The sequence below is a fragment of the Chionomys nivalis genome, chromosome 17 (assembly GCF_950005125.1).
Source record: "Chionomys nivalis chromosome 17, mChiNiv1.1, whole genome shotgun sequence".
Lineage (NCBI taxonomy): Eukaryota > Metazoa > Chordata > Mammalia > Rodentia > Cricetidae > Chionomys > Chionomys nivalis.
The window spans coordinates 19,717,632-19,737,907 of NC_080102.1; the positions used below are offsets into that span (position 1 = coordinate 19,717,632).

Genomic DNA, 20,276 nt, shown 5'->3' on the forward strand with positions numbered 1-20,276 from the left:
ACAGTGCTTGAAACATAAAAGAATCTTATTAGACAGTTTCGGTGTTGCTGTTAATTGGATCACTTTTTGTTTTGTTTTGTTTTTGTTTTTCCGAGACAGGGTTTCTCTGTAGCTTTGGAGCCTGTCCCAAAACTAGCTATTGTAGACCAGGCTGGCCTCGAACTCACAGAGATTCGCCTGCCTCTGTCTCCCGAGTGCTGGGATTAAAGGCGTGCGCCACCACCGCCTGGCTATCCCCCTTTTTTTTTTTTTTTTTTTTTTTTGAGCAAAGTCTCACTACGTAGCTTTGACGGGTCTGGAACACGATCGGCAGACCGAGATCTTCCTGCCTCCCTAGTTCCGGGATTAAAGGCGTGCTCCACTTCCCACGACTCGCTTCTTTCCCTTCAGCCTGCGTCCACGAATGACGCCAGGATCGCTGGTGTGTCACGTCCTTCACGTATTTTCAGCCCGTGCCCACAGTCCGCCGGGCGGCCTCTATGAGCTCGGTTACGCCAGGGCTGTGCACGGCCACCAGGCGTTCCTCCAGAGCCAGCTCCACCCTCCGCAGGTGGGACCGGAGGACCCCGCTGGAGCCCAGCCGAGCAGGCACCGCCCCATCCGCCCACCGGGCCGGCGCCCACCCCACGCGCCCGCCCCGCACCACGCAACATCGCCCTAGCGCCTCCGCGACTGGCGCCGCGCGGAGTGAGCCTCCTGCCATTGGCCGAACGCGCCATAGCGCCATCTCAGCCTACCGCGCGGTGCGCGCTCTCATTGGTCCGGAGCGGCGAGGGAGGCGGGGTCCACTCGCGGGGCGGTGCCGGGTCGGAGCCCCGCCCCCTGGTCCCTCGGCTGGGCCGAGCCCGCCGGGTGGCTGAAGCTCGTGGGGCCGGGTTGCGAGCGGGGTGCGCGGTGGTTACTCTGGTTACTGTCCGCGAGGGATGCTGGGGACCCGGCTGTCCCGCGTCCTCACCGAGCTCTGACGGACGCTGTCCGGAGACAGCCATTCACCCTCGAGGAAGGCAAGTGGCGGTCGGGCAGGTTCCGGGCCGTGACTTCGGGCCTGGCTGAGGCGAGGTCTCCGGGGAGAGCTGCGCTGCCCCGCTCCAGCCGTGCTTCGGGACTCCTGGGCCATCTTTTGTTGGAGGCTGCCGGGCAGTGTCGCTTAGGGGCAGCTTTCCCAGCACCCTCATCCTTGTATGCCAACTCCTTCCTACCGAGCACTTGCTGCAACTGACAAAAGACCATTTACAGCCCGAAGAGTGGACATCGAAGTATATAGCAACACTTGTACCCCTTACCCCAGTGTAAATATAGAGACACCTGTCATTTGGCTGAATGAAGAAGGGTCTCTAATCAGGTGCTGTAGGCAGGCTTTAAATGCTGCTAAGTCCTGAACAACTTAAGATTACGTTTGTACTCTGAATGATTTCAAAAATTGATCTCATTTGACTCGTGATCCTGAAACTGTTGGCAGGAAGGGGTTGGGCGAGTGTCCCAGGCCCCTTTTGAGAACCACATTTTGGGGAGAAAGTTTTAATCATCAAACCCCTCCCGAGGGAAAAAAAAAAGACCACCCCAAAACAAATCAAATCAAATCAAAACAAAAAACCCCCAAATCCTCAGCCTTGGCACCAAAGAAGCTTTTGAGCCATGTGGACTTTTCTTGGCATTGCTACCTTCACCTATTTTTATAAGAAATGCGGGGATGTCACCCTGGCCAACAAGGAGCTCCTCTTGTGCGTGCTGGTGTTCCTGTCGCTGGGCCTGGTGCTCTCCTACCGCTGTCGCCATCGAAACGCGGGCCTCCTCGGTCGCCAGCAGAGTGGCTCCCAGTTCGCTGCCTTCTCTGATATTCTCTCAGCTCTGCCTCTTATTGGCTTCTTCTGGGCCAAGTCACCCCCTGAACCAGAAAAGAAAGAGGAGCTGGAGTCCAGTAAGGTAGGTTGGTTCCACAGTGGGCGAATGAATGGCGTCAGATCGAGGTGACTAAAGTTTACGGTTTCATTAAAAGTCAGGAAAGTGATGACCTAGAAACTTCAATATTCTCATGTAAGTTGAGTTTTTTTTTTTTTTTAAAGTTCTGGATTGTGTATGGTTATGATCCTTGATTTTCGGAAAGACAAGAGAATTTATTTAGTGTTGTCTGATTGTTGGGTAAGGGCTTGGCTATTTGTTGGATAGGCAATGTTAGCTTTTCATTTGGAGGACGGAATGAGAGTGGCTTTTATTTAAATCCTTGGATAAGGATGTTATTTGTACCTGAGAAGAAAGCGTTGTGGTGTGACAGGTAAGGCTACTTAGGGAAGTGACAGCTGACAGGGGAAAGTAACAGAACAGTTTGAAAAGCAGTAAAAATGTTCAACACTTTAAAGGCTGGCAGAGATCCTTCCTCCTAGTCACTGAAGCAATGAATAAACCAGTGGCGTCAGGTCCGAAGTCAATAATAGTTGAATGATGGTTCTGTGTCAGAGACGGAATCTTTGAATACTTGTTATTACCGTCAGGGAAAGACGGAGGCCTGTGGCGGGAGATAAGAGAGAGGGAGACTAGTATAAGCCAGACGTGATATTTGAAGTTTTCCCCCAAGAACATTGGAAAGACTTAAGAGTGAGAGGAACAATGCTTGATTTTTCCCTAATAATAATAATAGTTATAATATTAATAATAACAATAACAGGGATATTAGCTGTGAGACTGTAGCAGGTTATCCAGCCTGGCATAGAAGGTTGTGGCCAGATAGAATGAGTTAGTTATCCACAAAGCAACGCAGACTCTTGGATCTGCTTTATTTTGTCATGTCCATAGTACAGATTAGCTTTGGATTCTAATTTTGGCTGTGCCAGTACTGGCTGTGACACTTTAGGAATGGGTTCATTTCTGCACAAATCACTTTCCTGTTCTGTTAGGTGAGGGTGGCACCACCGTCGCTTGTAGACAGGGAGTTAAGTGACTTCATATTTGCAGAATGCCGGGTGCATGGCCATCTAGTAAGTAACTAGCCGTTGTCACTAGTCTACAGTGGGTGTATTCTGTTACTATTTGGTGGGTATGGTGCTTGCGGATTGGAGGTGAGGCCTTACTTCTTAAGGTAAGAACTCTGGGGTTTGTATTTTGGAGACCTCCCCTTGAGGTTGAATTCTGGTCCCGGTAGCTGGAGTACTATGACTGTCACAGTGCTGTGTAGAGAATTTGTGCGGTAGGAAAACTGAATTGTAAACCTGCGGACTGGTTTCATTTTGCCTGCTTCAGGCTTTCTTCTTCCCTGGAAACCAGGGAGCTGCTGGAGTGTGTTGAGTGCCCACTGACACATATGTAACAGGGACAGTCAGAAGCTGGGGGAGAACCACACCTGTAGATGCTCAATATGAGCTTGCAGAGTTGAGTGATTAAATGCTAGGGTTTGTCCTAGGTTGTGTCTTTGAACTTCATGATACATATTTATAGTATCTGACTGGATATGGATTTCTAAATATGTTCATATAACAACACTTTCTAATTAGTAAGTCCAGAAAAAGGAATATATGTTCATTTTTATTGGGATACATACATTTCTATTTAGCAATAATTAGGCAATCAGAATTTTGATACTGATTTTTATATATCGCCTGGATTTTAAAATACACCATTGATTTGGTTTAATAAATGTTTGTGGTCCAGTTTTTGTTCAAGATGTAAAAGTCTAGTAGCTTATGTGGTAGTAATATGATTTAAGTCAATTGATTTGAAAGCATAATGTTCTTTTTGTTAAACAGTGCAGAAAAGAAGCCAGTATTTCAGAAACAACATTGACAGGAGCAGCTACCTCAGTGTCAGCATCTTCTCTGAATGATCCGGAAGTTATCATTGTGGGGGCTGGTGTACTCGGATCTACCTTGGCAACGGTTCTTTCCAGAGATGGAAGAAAGGTGACGGTAATCGAGAGAGATTTAAAAGAGCCTGACAGAATTGTTGGTGAGCTTCTGCAGCCAGGTGGTTACCATGTTCTTAAAGAGCTGGGCCTCGGAGGTAGGTGTATCTGATTTTCAGGAGTTAGATGGTAAAAATGAGTGCCCTTCACTTTAGACTAATCTGCCTTCCTTCCTTCCTTCCTTGTAAAACTTATATTTGCTAAACACGTTATGTGACAGAGAGCGAAGAACAGAAACGTTTAGTAGTGTGAGAAGAGGCTGCTTAGACATAACGACATAATGAAACGTCTAAAATGGACTGTCTCTACGAAGACACTAAACTCATTGCCCAGAGCTATCACTTCTAGAGTGTGTGATATGCTTCTGGCGTGGGGTTATTCCCTCAGATCTTGTGTTTATGGATGATTCATTTACTCAGCCGGTGCTTTTTATGTACTTCTCACATTCATCTGGAAAATGTTTATTTACTGCTGTCTTTGAATGAGGAGTTATACTGAGTGCCAGCGTGTACTAATGGTCAAGACAGATACTCTTGAGACGTAGAGCACAGAAGGAACTCAGCTGTAAGGTGAGAAGCCACAAACAAAGCTGTATGCCTTGTGACTAACTTTAAACCTAGTAACTTAGCCTTCTGTGTATGATTTATTCCTTCATTTATAAGAAAGGCGTTTGAAGACCCTCTGTTTCACATATTATGAGGACTAAGTGAATTTGGACACGTAGACCATTCAGAACAATACTTTGTGCATTGAGAAGGAGATACATAGAGAAAGCAGTGGGTGATGGGGAAGGAAGATGACTTGTCCTGAAGGCTGAAGAGGGAGGCAGAAGCTAGACCATGTAGGCTTCATACGCAGCGGAGCAGGAATATGACATGACACCATTTTGTGTCTGCAGCAGTGCAGCTCCAGCAACTCCTCACTCAGCACAGCACAGTGCTGCACCTGTTACATCGTGGCTCAGTGAAGCCGTACGTATTTCAGGCTGAGGTTTCCCCCCTTTTTAGTGGGCCTAGGGCTCAAACTCAGGCCTGCCCCAGGTTAATAACTATTTTGCCGCTGATCCCCATCTCTACTTCCGAAATTTCTTCTAGTTTGCTTTTTAAAATTCTCTGGCTTTGCTGTTAAAGATCACAATTCAGAGCTCACTTTATAGTTCGTTGGGTCCCATATCGCCACTTATCTACAATGGCGTTTGGGGAAACAAACATGGATACCGTATGAAGAATAGAGTATAAGGTAGGCGTGGCGCCACACTTTCAATGCCAACACTTGGGAGGCACAGGCAGGTGTATCTGTGTTCAGGGCCAGTCTGATCTACATAGAGAGTTCTTGGACAGTCAGGGGTACAGAGAGAGACCTTGTCTCAAAACAAACAAACAAAAAACAACCCCCCAAGAATAGACTAAGATTGTGATGGTGGGGTAGCAAGGATCCAGTTAGGAGTCTGGAGGAGCTCGTTCTGAGCCCAAATTAGCAGTGGTGGTGTTTTTAACTGATGTGCTGGCTGGTAGCAAATTGTAAAGGAAAGTGGACACTTGATAAGAGGCAGGGGTTACACGCATGCATGCACGCATAAAGCAATCCTTAGGTTTTTGCCTCAAGCAGCTGCTTTGAAAGACATGGGTTTATACCAGGAAGGGAAGGGACAGCTGTGCCATGTTTGCTGACCAAATGCTAGGTGGGAGGAGTGGAAGAACACTCACCCCTGGACTTGTCAGTATGTGGCAATAACAAGGAAACCTAAGCTGAAATGAGAGGGAGACGTCATAATTTGAAACTACAAAACTATTTTTTCCCCTTCCTCTGATGTTGGAGATTGAACTTAGAGACTTGTGCATACACAGCAAGCACCCTACCCATGAGCAGATCCCTAACCTGTAGAAAACTATTTCTGTATGAGATTTTAAAATTTAACAAAAAATTATTATATGTTTGAGTGTTTTGCCTATGTATATTTTATGTCTCACATGGTGCCTGGTGCCCAGGAAGGCCGGAGGAGGTTGTTGATCCTCTGGATCTGATGGTTGTGAGCACTGAACTATGGTTCTCTGGAAGAGCAACCAGTGACCAGCCAGCTGAGTCATTTCTTGAGAAACTAATTTGATGGCAGGATACAGAGCTAGGACAAAATTAGATAGGAATATAAGGCCAATGGAGGTGTATTTGATACAAGAGTGCTTTTTTTTTTTTTTTATAGTAATGTATGATAAGGGAGAGAGGAGAAGCTGATGCTGTGGCTGAGAGTGGCAAATATATTTTTTAAGGTGATGAATATACTGAGTTTCATAATTTTATTGTCAAGGTGCAAGACTTCAACCATCGCATTAGACCCCTGTAAACACATAACAATTGTTATATGTCAGTGACAGGGATAAAAATAAACACACAAGTTTTTCCCTTGAAATATCCTCATCGTTGTCAGCAAGAGAAAGCCTGAAATGGAGAGCTCAGGGCACTTACTGTGCTTGGAGCCAGACTTTGATCAGCACACAGCTGACTGAGAATGACTCCTTCAACAACTGCTTTAAAAACATTGACAAGTAGGCTTTGGTCTATTTCTGAGACTACAACTTAGCGGATGCTAAAGGGGGAATCCTAAAAGACAATACATTTTTAAAACAGTAGATAGACTGAAGATTGTAGGAAGGAACTAAAGAAAATCAGAAATAGTGGAATAGCAAGTTGGTGGGGATAGTTTTTGTCATGAGAAGTTACCTTGGAGTAAAGAAATGAAGGTGGAGAATAAGCCTTGGAGACCAGGAGAGCTTTTGTCTTCTGGAAAGAGCTGTCAAGCCTGAGAACCTTTAGTGTTGCGAGTGGAGGAAAGTCAACTGGAGAAGGTGGCAGATAGCAGTGGGGCTTGATCCTGTGGGTTTGTGGTGTCCACTATAAAGGTCTGTTTTTTGTTGTTGTTGTTGTTTTGTTTGTTTTTTTTTCTCCAAAGGGAAGTCACTGGAAATGTAAAGAGCTATTAAGGCCCACATTTTAAAAGTGGTGATCAAGAATATTATCTAAAACTACATTCTGAGTAGGAAAAAGACCATGGAGTGGTAAAGCCAGAAAAAAGGTCATCTTGGAAGCTATTGCACAATCTGTAGGGGCTGGTGACTTAGGACACAGCCACAGTAGTAGAGGCATGTGACCTGTACTGGGAATTTATCTTGCAGGAAGAGGGTAGAACCTCCTGATGAATCAGGTGTTAGATTTAGGTGAGATTTCTCATTTAGGTGAGAAAGGGATGGGCCATAGAAGTTACGCAAGGTTAACTGTTGCCAAGAAGTTCAGGACTGAGCTCTGGGACGTGCAAGTATAGATCAGGGAGGTGATGGGGAGTCAAAGCAGGCCCCAAAAGAGATAACACAGAGGAAAGCAAAAAGATGCCATGCTCTTGAACCAAACAAAACCATGGCTTTACAAAGAAGGAAGGTTCCATGGCTGTTCTTACAGATTCCTTAACAGACCACCTTGCATCAAGCAGGTGTGTCAATATCCAGAAGGAGGATTTTATTAACCTTATATATAAACTTCAGCTAATCAGAAATGATTTCACACTAAAGATTAGATAGTATTTTATAGATCTAGCTTCAGGAAACAGCTACACGGTTATGGCTACAAGTCCCAGTGGATTCTTTTTTTTTTTTTTTTTTTTTTTTTTTTGGTTTTTCGAGACAGGGTTTCTCTGTGGTTTTGGAGCCTGTCCTGGAACTAGCTCTTGTAGACCAGGCTGGTCTCGAACTCACAGAGATCCGCCTGCCTCTGCCTCCCGAGTGCTGGGATTAAAGGCGTGCGCCACCACCGCCCGGCTCTTTTTTTTTTTTTAAGATTTATTTATTTGTGTGTGTCAGTGGTGTGTGTGTGTGATGTGTATGTGCATGCATGTGAGTACAGGTGCCTATGGGGAGCTGGACTATAGGTGGTTGTGATCATCTGATATAGTTGTCAGGAATTGAGCTTGGGTCCCTTGGAAGAGCAAAGCAAACTCTTAACCATTGCACCGTCCCCAGAGGATTGAGAACAACCCTCCAGGTATTTATCCAGTATACCTTTACTATTGCCAGTAAGAGTTCTTTAAACATTAACTATGTTTATTTCCCTCAGGTTTGATGAACTGTGTGTGGTAGAATTACTTGGAATGGTTACATTGCAGATAAAGGCTTTCTTTTCTTTTTTCTTTTTTATATATTTATTTATTATGTATACAATGTTCTGTCTGTGTGTTTTCCTGAAGGCCAGAAGAGGGCACCAGACCTCATTACAGATGGTTGTGAGCCACCATGTGGTTGCTGGGAATTGAACTCAGGACCTTTGAAAGAGCAGGCAATGCTCTTAACCACTGAGCCATCTCTCCAGCCCCCAGATAAAGGCTTTCTAACATAATATCAAGTGATCCATCCTGGATTGTGGACTTTTTATTAGTGAATTGATTGCCATAGAGATTGTACTTAATATCCATAAATCTTTTTTTTATTTTTTAAATATTTTATGGTTTATTTAACTTTATTTTATGTGCATTCTTCAGACAGTTGTGAGCTGTCATGTGGGTGCTGAGAATTGAACCCGGGTCCTCTGGAAGAGCAGTCAGTGCTCTTAATCACTGAGCCATCTCTCCAGCCCAAAATCCATAAATCTTACAACTAATGCATTATAGTTATGCCTATACCATGTCTCAGGATCTAGTATTCACTATCCTTAGCTTTATTTTCTTTAGTATTATCTGTTTTTTTGTTAGACCTCCTGACTCTTGTTTGTATATAATTTAGAGTCATGTTTTTAAGCTTTATGGAAAAACATTTCCAAGATTCTGATTAAAAAGCAAACCGACATCTTTCAGGTTGATACTTACACATGAAAGTGCTCTATTCTGCATATACTGAATTTTTTTTACATATTTAGAACTTCCTGTGTCTCCTGCGATTTTTGATAACATTTATTTATGGGACTCTTCAGCTTAAAGTTCAGAGCTTTGCATGAAGTCAGAACACAAAGCTGTGTTTTTTGGGGTACAGGGTCAGGGTATGTAACCATGGCTAGCCTGGAATTTAATCTACTTTGTAGACCAGGCTGGTCTCAGAGAGATGTGCCTGCCTCTCTACTGGGATTAATGGTGTGTACCACCATGCCAAGCCTGGGTTTCTTACGTGTGATTCCACCTTTAGCTTACAGTGGATGCTTACTTCCATGCATAGTTGTGTGCTGCTCTCACAGAGGACCTGGGCTTGGCTCCCAGACCTCACATGATGTCTCACAACCATCTGGAAACTACACTTGCAGGGCATCTAATGCCCTCTGGGCTCCACAGGCACCAGACGTGCCTGTGGACACATACATACGTGTAGGTAAAACTCTCATACACATAAAATAAAAATACATGAAATATTAAAACATGAATATATTTTGATACTGGGACAAACCTTTTCAGGTTTTGTCTCGACTCCCCAATACTGAAGTCTCAGGCACAGGCCAACATGCCAGGCTTATTCTAATTTGTTTACTGACTCTATCTGTATTGCTTTGAATGGATTACTGCTACACTTTCTGTTCACTATTTCTTGCATATTAATATTTTTAGTGAGTGAATTTTATGCACAAATAGTGATGCTTTGTTTTATTTGACATCTTTCCTATAATTGACATTAATTTTTAAATTTCTCAAATTTTCAATTGGTTCTTTAAAATTTTTTTTTTGCCTTAAATGTAAAAAAACTAAGACTGTTTTGCTTTCTGGTTTAGATTTACTAAAATTACTCTACAGTTTATCTTGACTCAATTTTCATAGGCAGTAGGAACTATCAGCATTTAGAAACTATCTGTTATATTTGGTTGGGAAATCTACTTTTCATATACTGAATCTTTATGTATAAATTGGGACCTTTATAAAGAGTTTTAATGGTATTTTATTTTCTCTTTTCCTTCCCTCCTTTTCCCACCTGACCCCCTCTGTTTCTACATTGGGACACATGTTCAGAAGGACAAACTGGGTTCTGTGTCTTTGTGAACAGAGCAGGTTCCCTCAGGAGAGGAACATGGTTTAGCTCATCTCTTGTTGTTTTTCTTGCTTGTCTCTGAGGTGAAGCAGTCACAGACCTGAATGACAGCTGTTAACCTGAAGTGCAGCTGTGCACTTGTCTTCTGGAAATATTGAAGGGTTTTGTAATAGTTGTATCAGTTGTTCTGTTCTCCAGCCGGTCTTACAGCTTTGTAAGGGAGAGCCTTATTTTCAATATCTATGTCTGTCTCTTGGTGTCTTTCTTGGTAACTCTCAGCATATTAATAAAGTTATTTGAACTGATTTATTTTTGCAGATACAGTAGAGGGTTTCAATGCCCATCTTATACACGGCTACATAGTTCACGATTATGAAAGCAGATCTGAAGTTCAAATTCCATACCCGGTGTCAGAAAACAACCAAGTGCAGAACGGAGTTGCTTTCCACCATGGCAAATTCATCATGAGTCTCCGGAAAGCAGCTATGGCAGAGCCCAAGTAAGACACAACTTTAAACATATAATGTTAAAGAGCCAAGCCTGAGCCCTGGTGTGGTGGCTTAGCAGTTGACAGTCCTTTCTGTTGTTGGAGAGGGCTGGAGTTTGGTTCTTGGCACCTATGTCATGGCTCACAACCACCTGTAGCTCCAGATTCAGAGGATCTGATGCCCTCTTCTGCCTTCCTCAGGCATCTATACACATGCTTATGTATAATATAATAATATATATAGAATAAAAATGTGTCTTTTTATACAGGTGAGATTTCATTAGTGTTGTTCAAAATTTTTGGCATGGTCTAGATGGCATAGGTATAATAAAATGATCCATAATTAAGATATATTTAGTGTCTCTATAAAGAATATTGAGACCTTTAAGTAAGATTTAGGTGATTATTATTTGATTGGCATTTAGAGGCCAGCTTAGAGCTGTGGCTACAGCACATGCCCGTGTGTGCCCACTTGAGTCTTTGTTGGTGGTTACAGTACTTTTTCTAGAAAGAACAGAGGATGGCAAGAAGAAATCCCTCTTCCTCTTTTACCAAGAACCTAGCCTTACAGGACTGGCTGCTTGTCTTGATTATTAACTTGTATTTGCCTGATGTCTTTTAATGCTGATTAAGGAAGTTCCAAACATGAGAGCACTCATGTGGTTGAAACAGGCCGCCGTGTTGACAAAGTGAAGAAGTTGGTGGACTTTTCCTGAGGGCTGAAATGTTTGCTGTTCACAGAAGTGGAGTGTTCGTTATGTAAAAGTGGGAACATGCCTCAAATAGAAAAGTTATGATCTTTCTGATGGATATAATTACGTTTGAAATTTGTCAAATGCCATTTTATTTTTAAAAACATATAATCAATTCTTTGAGAATTTCATACATGCATACAATGTATTTTGACCTTATTTACCCTGACTCCTCCCAGATCCACTCCACCATGTCTTTATCACTCCCACCTTCATGTCCTTTTATTTTTTTACTGACTCACTGAATACAGTTTGTACTGCTTATATTCTCACGGATGTGAGGCTATCCATCACAGCATGGTCAACCCATCAGGTACCACATCCCTAAAGAAAGCCAGCTCTCTTTTCCCTGGCAGCTATCAACTGCTCACTACTTCTTTGGTCTGGGGGCTCATGAGTCCCTCTGCCCTCCATGCTGGAATGTAGACCAGCTTGATCTCGTGCAGGCAGCCATAGCTGCCGTGAGTTCAGACGTGCAGTGGGCCCGCTGTGTCCAGAAGACTCCGCTGTTTTTCTGTCCTCCCCAGCCTCAGGCTCTTACATCCTCTCTGCCCGCTTTGTGCAGTGATCTCTGAGCCTAGCGGAAGGTGTGAGGTAGATGTGCTATTCGTGGCTGAGCATGCCACAGACGCTCACTCTGCACTTTGACCTGTTGTGAGTTTCTATATTAACACTGTGCACTGGACAAAGAAATCTCTGATGAGCTCTGGAGTGGTACTAATCTAGAGGGATTTCAATACTGTGTCCTTAACAAATATGATTCTAATAATTCTTCCCTTTTATGTCTGACTGTTTTATTAGGTTTCTCAGTATTCTTTTTTTAAATGAATGATTGAAGACATGCAGCTTTAAAAGTAATTACATTTGTAATATGTGTTTGGTATACATTACAAAGTGAAAACCTCACATGATTCTAAACGTGCTAGCTTTCTGCTTTGCATTGTTGCAGACTTCTTGCTTTGTACAGTCAGGCACATCCATGTGTCCAGTTCCTATGAGTGCAAGGCAAGGCTTAGAGAGTCCATAGCTAAGGGTCATTGCTCAAGCGTGCTGCTCTAACCGTGTGCTTTTGTTCCTTCTTTAGTGTGAAGTTTATAGAAGGTGTTGTGCTTCAGTTGCTAGAGGAAGACGGCGCCGTGACAGGAGTGCAGTACAAGGACAAGGAGACTGGAGACACCAAGGTGAGAACTAGGGAAGGTCACTTCTTCCTAGGAGGTGTTCTCCCTATTCCTTTCGAAATTCTGTATTATTTTGTATGTGTGGAGTGTGCATGCTGCAGTGTGTGTGTGTGTGGAGGTCATGTGGGTCCCAGGGATGGAGCTCAGAGGACAGTGTTATTACTGTTTATGTGGTTATACTCAGAATTAGGAAAATGTTGGAAGCAAGTAACAGTAAAATCGCTTCTAGTGTATGTTAATGTTGGTCTCTTAAAAAGAAAGAGGCAAAGGGCTCTTCTAGACTGTTGTGCAGGGTTGTCCCTTTCTAGAAACTGGACTCTGGTAGGGCCACCAGGTTCCATGCTCATGGTGTTGTGTATCAGTACACATTGTCATGTGTATAAAAGTGCTTCTTCTGTGTAACCACGCATTAAACAGCAGCACATGAGGGTAGGTGATTTTATAATGAATCTGGGCAGTTGTTGGAGTTTGTGATGAGCTTCAGTCTTCCGTGGCCTGTGTTTGCTTTGAAGTTCTTCCTCTCATCCAGCATGGCGGAGAGTTTTGATAGCTTTGGTTTCAGAACAGCAAAGGGAGATGACCTCTAGGGACTCAGGAAGTATCACCTTTAGGGCTTCATCCTCTTATATCCACAGGTTGCTTTGGGTACATATTTTCCTGTACACTCTTTGTTTCAGAAGGATGGACCTTTTGCGTGCCTCTAACCATTGCTGGGTGTTCTTCTGTTCTATAGGAGCTCCACGCCCCATTGACTGTTGTTGCAGATGGGCTTTTCTCCAAGTTCAGGAAGAACCTCGTCTCCAATAAAGTTTCTGTTTCATCTCATTTTGTTGGCTTCCTTATGAAGGTATGGAGGAGTTGTAATTGTAGAAAAATAAGAGCAACCTGAGATTTGAAAATTATTAAAAAATTTTCTCGTTATTTTTTTAGAACGCACCACAGTTTAAAGCCAATTTTGCAGAGCTTGTTCTAGTCAATCCAAGTCCAGTTCTCATCTACCAGATTTCAGCCAATGAAACGCGGGTACTTGTTGATATCCGTGGGGAAATGCCAAGGAATTTAAGAGAATACATGGCCGAACAAATTTACCCACAAATGCCTGGTAAGAAATAGGATTTTACCTTCATTGTCATCTACAGTCTAAAGTAAATCTCACAAGAGCCTCTTTTCCAGTTTCCTGAGTGTGGTGTCTAAAGAGGCCCAGAGATCAGCACAGCTCTCTGTGAATGTGCAGTGTATTTCCTGTGATATTAGAATGGGCGCATGGTAAAAGCTAAATACAGACAGCTGTCAGTTAACGTGGTTTCTCCTGTCTGATGTAAATTTGACTCATTTCTTCTCATCTCTCTGTTCTGTTCATCTGTGTATGTTATTTACATCTGTTTTCTCGTACATTCCTTAGTCATTCCTTAACATGCACAATGAGGTGCTTAATGGATAGTTTTATAAATAAAGTAGGTAATTAGTGGTTTATTGCAGGGAACTGTGTAACAGCCACAACCCATACACAGTTAAGTATTCTTTTATGCTTGATAAGAAGATGTATGCTAATTTGAAACCGAAGTGCTCCAAACCACTTATTTGGTTTGGATGGCATTGATTGCAGACCACGTGAAGGAACCGTTCCTGGAGGCCTCTCAGAACTCTCGTCTGCGGACCATGCCAGCAAGCTTCCTTCCTCCTTCCCCTGTGAACAAACGAGGTATCGCTTAGCAGTATTTTATAATGCTGCCCTCACTTCAGATGACATGTGATTAGATATGTGGTCGGGAAATAACATGAAGCTGAGAATTGGTTACCTTGGAGTAGTAAGTTCACATGGCCAGAAAGAGCAGGAGAAGGAGCACTGGTTACCTTAACGTGTTCCCAACATCATAGTTTTATGATACAATTATTATTGAACTCTGACTTTGTGGAAGACACCATGCAGCCATTGAGAGTACAAAAAGGGATTTAAAAGTTACTCCATTGACCTGTGGAAGACCACTTTTCTAGTAAGAGCAAGAAGATGAATTCACAGTGGTATTGAGAACAGTTCCCATAAAGCTCCATTCCCGCTACCACAGGGGTGTCCAGGGTTGGGAGGGAGGTTCTGAAATGGAAGGGTGGTTAGGGCAGACGTTGCTTCAATAAAAAGGTAGACAGTGAGAGGTGGGACTAAGAGGGAATAGACTGTGCAAAGCCTGCCGCAGGGTGGCTGAGATACGGTAGCATTTCTAGGAACTCAAGTCTATTCCTGTAACTGGTATTTTGGTCAGGTGTCATAGTGATTGATAGCTGGGGTATACTTGTGTTTTCAATCCCTATTTTAAAGGTTTATTCTTTACTTTTTGGAAGATCTTACTGTGCAGTCTTGCCTGGCCTGATGTAGACCAGTCTGACCTCAAACTCCATAACTCCAAGAAATCCACCATTCTCTGCCTCCTGAGGACTGGATTGAAGTTGTGCAGGACCACGCCTGGCTAAAGATTTACTTTTATTTTAACTTACATGTGTGCTCGCCATGTGTGTGCAGGGCCTCAGAGGCTAGCAGAGGGCGTCGGGATCCTTGGAGCTAGAGCTACAGTGGTCCTATGTGGGTGCTGGGAACCAAACAGGTCCTCTGCAAGAGTAGCAAGCACTCCTACCTGCTAAGCCATTTCTCCAGTACCCCTTCTCCACATCCCCCTCCCCTCCAAGAAAAGATCTTATAAAACCCAGACTAAAACTATATGGCAGAGGATGACCTTGAACTCCTGGGTCTGTCCTGCCTCTGCTTCCCAAGAACAGATTCTAGGTGCACACCATATGGCTAGCAGGGTACGTGTTTAATATTTAGTTTTATCCTCTATAGACAATAGGACTTGCAGCTTTGTTGAGATATAGAATGTTAAGTTACTCAGAAAGCAAATTTAATTTGAATTCATTCTTGGGATTTTAGCTCATGTCAATCATAAGTTTTTAGCACTAACTTTTTTGTTTCAGAGCTGTCCAGGATTTCATGATCTTAGTTCTTCTCCCATAGGCGTTCTCCTTCTGGGAGATGCATATAACCTGAGGCATCCTCTTACTGGTGGAGGAATGACAGTTGCTTTAAAAGATGTAAAATTATGGAGAAAACTGTTAAAAGACATTCCTGACCTTTATGATGACGCTGCTGTTTTCCAGGTAAGAATCTCGAGTTTTCCTCCCCCGCAAATGGCTTAAAATACATTCTGTCTAGGGATGTGAGGCAGGGGACCCTCGTGGGAATCTGTGCTTGGAAGCCTGCATTCATAGTCTTGTTCAGGCTTGAATCTGAATCTTTGATTTGTATGCTTAAGTATATGCTACACCAAATGGGTTCAGGCCGCTCTGCTCAGATGTGTAAGCTTAGCTCAGTATCATATGACCCACTGCCCTGAGAGTGAGTTTGGCACTACTGCCTGCAGGTTGGCCTTGGACAGATAGCATTTTGAGGAGATCATAAACATTAGCTTATGCTTATTTTCTTTTTAACTATATAATAAACAATATTTTCTTTTTTAGGCCAAAAAGTCCTTCTATTGGTCAAGGAAAAGGACCCATTCCTTTGTTGTGAATGTGCTGGCGCAGGCTTTGTATGAATTATTTTCTGGTACAGATGGTAAGTTTAGATGTTTTTAAGTGAACTTCACTGATTTGTACAGAGTTTTAAGTTTTGTTAGGTAAGGGACTTAAATGCAAAAGTTAGTAGTTAAAGTAGTTAGTCTGTAATCACAGTTTACCCAACTTTGCCAGCTGCTAATTTGATAGTTCCTTTTTGTGTCTGAGCATCATGTATCTACCACTTCGTCTGAAGGCTGTTGCTGTTCCTTAGAGAACATCCCTAGTGTATCTCAGTAACACATTCATTCAGTGCCTCTGGTCCAGACTAGAGGATGTGTATCCTCGCCTGGCCAGGTATGGAAAAGCAGTGTGGTTTTTTACTTGACACTAGCTTGAATTTCTTTTGACATATTACTTACACATGAATCAGCACCTCAGCCTGAGCCTGGGGTTTCTTTCCTGTTATAGGGCATGAGTGGAGTGGCACTCACTGGAAATGGCCATCTGCTTTGTCTTGTTTTCTGTAGTGGAGAGAGGCTGGCCACTCTGTCCATAGGTCAAACATTCCTAATAATGAAGGTCTGAAATTCTGAGCTAGGTGTGGAGGTACATGCTTGCTCTCCTAGCCCTCAGGAGGCTGAGGCAGGAGGATTGAGATGTCAGCTTGAGCTACATAATAAGATTGCGTCTCAAAACAAATGACAGTCTGACATTTGCACCCCTACCCCTGAATCACACTCAAAGAACTAAATAAAAATTAATTTTAAAAACAGACAAAAAAAAAGTAAACGTGGATTTGAGATGCTTCAAGCTCTTGCTTGAGCTGATTGGTGTGCATTGGAAGAGATGATTCTCACAGACTAGAGCCATCCAGCACCAAGGATCATCCATAGTGTTTTCTAGGCAGGGCTGCTGAACTGGAGTGGGAGCTACAGTGGCTGCTTGGGCACATAAGAGGAACAAGTTTTAAGTTTGGAGTTTTTCTAAGCTCTTGAATTCTTACATATCAAAGCTGCTAACAACATTACAAAGTTAATGATAGATCAGGGGAGGGAAGAACTTTATGGAACAAAAGTTTACCATATTTCATGCCAGGCAGTGGTGGCACACACCTTTAATCCCAGCACTCTGGAGGCAGTGGCAGGCGGATGTCTGTGAGTTCGAGACCAGCCTGGTCTACAAGAGCTAGTTCCAAGACAGGCTCCAAAAGCTACAGAGAAACCCTGTCTCGAAAAAAAAGTTTACTGTATTTCATGTTTAAAAAAATCTTGTGATGTGCTGGGTGGTGGTGGCGCACGCCTTTAATCCCAGCACTCGGGAGGCAGAGGCAGGCGGATCTCTGTGAGTTCGAGGCCAGCCTGGTCTACAAGAGCTAGTTCCAGGACAGGCTCCAAAACCACAGAGAAACCCTGTCTCGAAAAACCAAAAAAAAAAAAAAAAAAAAAAATCTTGTGAAAAAAAAATCTAGCTGGGGTGGTGGCACACACATTTATTTATTTATTTATTTATTTATTTATTTATTTATTTATTTATGGTGCACACATTTACACACATTTATTTATTTATTTAATATTTATTTATGGTGCACACATTTAATCTCAGGACTCAGGAGGCAAAGGCAGGCAGATCTTGTTGAGTTCAAGGCCAGCCTAGTCTACAAAGCTAAGTTCCAGACAACCAGGGCTAAACAGAGAAACCCTGTCTCAAAAAAACCAAAAAACCCAAAAGTTATTTATTATTAATTATGTTTTGAAGGCTTCAAAATGTATTAAGAAGTTATGTGTAGATAAGGCAGAGTTTCCCTTCTTGATAACTAGTGCTGACCAAGCACTATGGGTTAGGCACTTCAGAACCCGGGAATTGTGTTGCTAGAATTGTGTTTTTATAGTAAGCACTTATAAAATATTCGGTGTCATTTAATTAATTTACAACAAAATCATACATAATTTAAAAGTAACTCATAAGTCCTAAGTATTAGCAGAATTAACGGGGACAGATAATCCGTACTCATATTACCACTTAGACTGTTAACTTGGGAGGGTAAAAACTCCTGATTATTGAATTCTAGGGCTTTGAAGAAATTGTCATGTTTGGCATTTTTATATCTTCATTATTTTTTTATGACATAATCATTAACACTATAAGATAAATGAATAATAACGTCTACGTTTTATTTTAGATTCCTTGCACCAGCTACGAAAAGCTTGCTTTCTTTATTTTAAACTTGGTGGAGAATGTGTGGCGGGTCCTGTTGGGCTGCTTTCTGTGTAAGTTCTAACAGCAGAAGGAAAACACTCAGTTTATGCCAGTCTTTACCCCATGGATGTTTAGTTCTAGCCTGTTAGCCGTTAGTATCTAAGTCACAAGTAGCCCCAAGAGGCCAGGGTGCTGTCTCAGAGGATAAAGTGCTTGCTGCAATAGCTTGGCATCCCTAGTTCGATCCCTAGAACCCATGAAAAGAATGGACTCTACAAAGTTGTCCTCTGACCTCCACATGTGTGCTATAGCGTGTGCCCTCCCCCACATCATGCATGTGTGTGCGCGCACGTGCATGCTAATACAAAGTAAAAAAAATGTAAGAAGTGGCATCAAGTAATGAACAAAGGACAGGGTTAGCACTGTGCTGTCCGTCCTCCAGGACACACACTGATTAGAAATGGAATGAGGTGGCTAAACCTGCCAAGTAAAATTGAAGTGTGGTTTTCACCTGTGGTGTCTTCATGTCTGATCTCCAGGAGCCAAGGATAGCTGAGAACTCTGAACTCAGCTATTAATCTTACTGGCTTGAAATTCAGTAGTAGTTCTGCTAGTGCAGATGTATTCTTGGGAAGTCTGAGAAGTGAATTCTTCAAGGCTCCTCTTCCTGATCTATAATCAGAATATCAGTTCTGATGCCAACCGAGACCACAGCAGGCTACTTTGTACTTCAGTTTGGATCCCAAGATTAGTGAAAGAAAACAGCTGAAAAAAATAGGACTTAAGAGTGAGAATGGCGCGGGGCGGTGGTGGCGCACGCCTTTAATCCCAGCACTCAGGAGGCAGAGGCAGGCGGATCTCTGTGAGTTCGAGACCAGCCTGGTCTACAAGAGCTACTTCCAGGACAGGCTCCAAAACCACAGAGAAACCCTGTCTCGAAAAACCAAAAAAAAAAAAAAAAGTGAGAATGGCCATTCTCAAAAGGGTTATTCTAAGTAGATTTTTATAATATATTGTAAAAATTCATTTTTGCCATCAAATGCAGATAAGCTTGGTAAGTCTTCAGATGTAGAGTGCCTTAAGCTTCTATTGATGACACAGTTAGGACCTTTGTGACCTGAAACAGTATGGCTCTTTTCTGTCTCCACAGATTGTCTCCGCACCCTCTAGTGTTGATCCGACACTTCTTTGCCGTTGCTGTCTATGCCACGTATTTCTGCTTTAAATCTGAGCCGTGGGCTACAAAACCCCGAGCCCTTTTCAGTAGTGGTGCTGTACTGTACAAAGCGTGTTCTATAATATTTCCTCTCATCTACGCAGAAATGAAGTATCTGATTCATTGAAGGGGAAACCACTTGGAAGTCAAGTCCATTGAGACTTGAAGAGGATGTATATAGCATAGAACTGTGTGACTTCCTTGGAGACTCAAGGACCAAGCTTGTGTATAAGCATGTAAATATATGCCTTAATTTACAATTGAAAATGAAGGGTCAAATAAGCTAGATGTTTAAAAGAATGATTGTTTCCACAAATTCGTGCTAACACTGAAGTTTTTCTTGATTTCAGTATTTGGGGTGATTCACTGGGACATGCAAATAAAATGAAGAATAAACTCTTATGCCTTTAAAAATTTTTTTTAAATTTTAAACTTTTCTAAAATTGTCTTTATTGAGCTATATATTTTTATCCGCTTCCTTCCCTTTCTACCCCCTTTCCCGTGATCCCCACGCCCCCAGTTTACTCAGATCTTTTTCTACTTCCCATGTAGATTAGATGCCTATTTTGTTTTTATGTTGTAGACTTCTTTATATAGCCTCATGGTTCCCAAAAAGATATCCCAAGTGGGGTATAAAGTGCAGTTATTAAGCATGTTCTATTTACCATTGTGTGTGTGCATATATATTCAGGCATACATGGGTTGGTACACGTTTGCATGTGGAGGTCTGAATTGATACCATGTGTCTTTTTTTTTTTTTTTTTAAAGATTTTTATTTATTATGTATACAGGGTTCTTCCTGCATGTATCCTACAGTACAGAAGAGGACACCAGATTTTATTACAGATGGTTGTGAGCCACCATGTGGTTGCTGGGATTTGAACTCAGGACCTCTGGAAGAGCAGCCAGTGCTCTTTGCCTCTGAGCCATCTCTCCATCCCCCTGCCATGTGTTTTCCTTAATCCCTCTTCCCATTACATATATTTGAGGCAGGTCTCTTGCTTAACCTGGAGGCTAGGCCA

At 42.6% G+C, this 20,276-nt stretch overlaps 1 protein-coding gene across 1 annotated transcript; it reads left to right on the forward strand.

Moving 5' to 3' along the window:
- The first annotated feature begins 822 nt into the window (after positions 1-822).
- Sqle (squalene epoxidase) lies at positions 823-19,653 on the forward strand. The gene is made up of 11 exons (XM_057792784.1): positions 823-1,923; positions 3,738-3,990; positions 10,198-10,378; positions 12,203-12,299; positions 13,030-13,143; positions 13,227-13,398; positions 13,903-13,998; positions 15,301-15,443; positions 15,804-15,900; positions 18,022-18,109; positions 19,189-19,653. The coding sequence occupies exons 1-11, from the start codon at positions 1,636-1,638 to the stop codon at positions 19,379-19,381; spliced, it is 1,722 nt and encodes a 573-aa protein (XP_057648767.1). The 5' UTR covers positions 823-1,635; the 3' UTR covers positions 19,382-19,653.
- Positions 19,654-20,276: the final 623 nt, after the last annotated feature.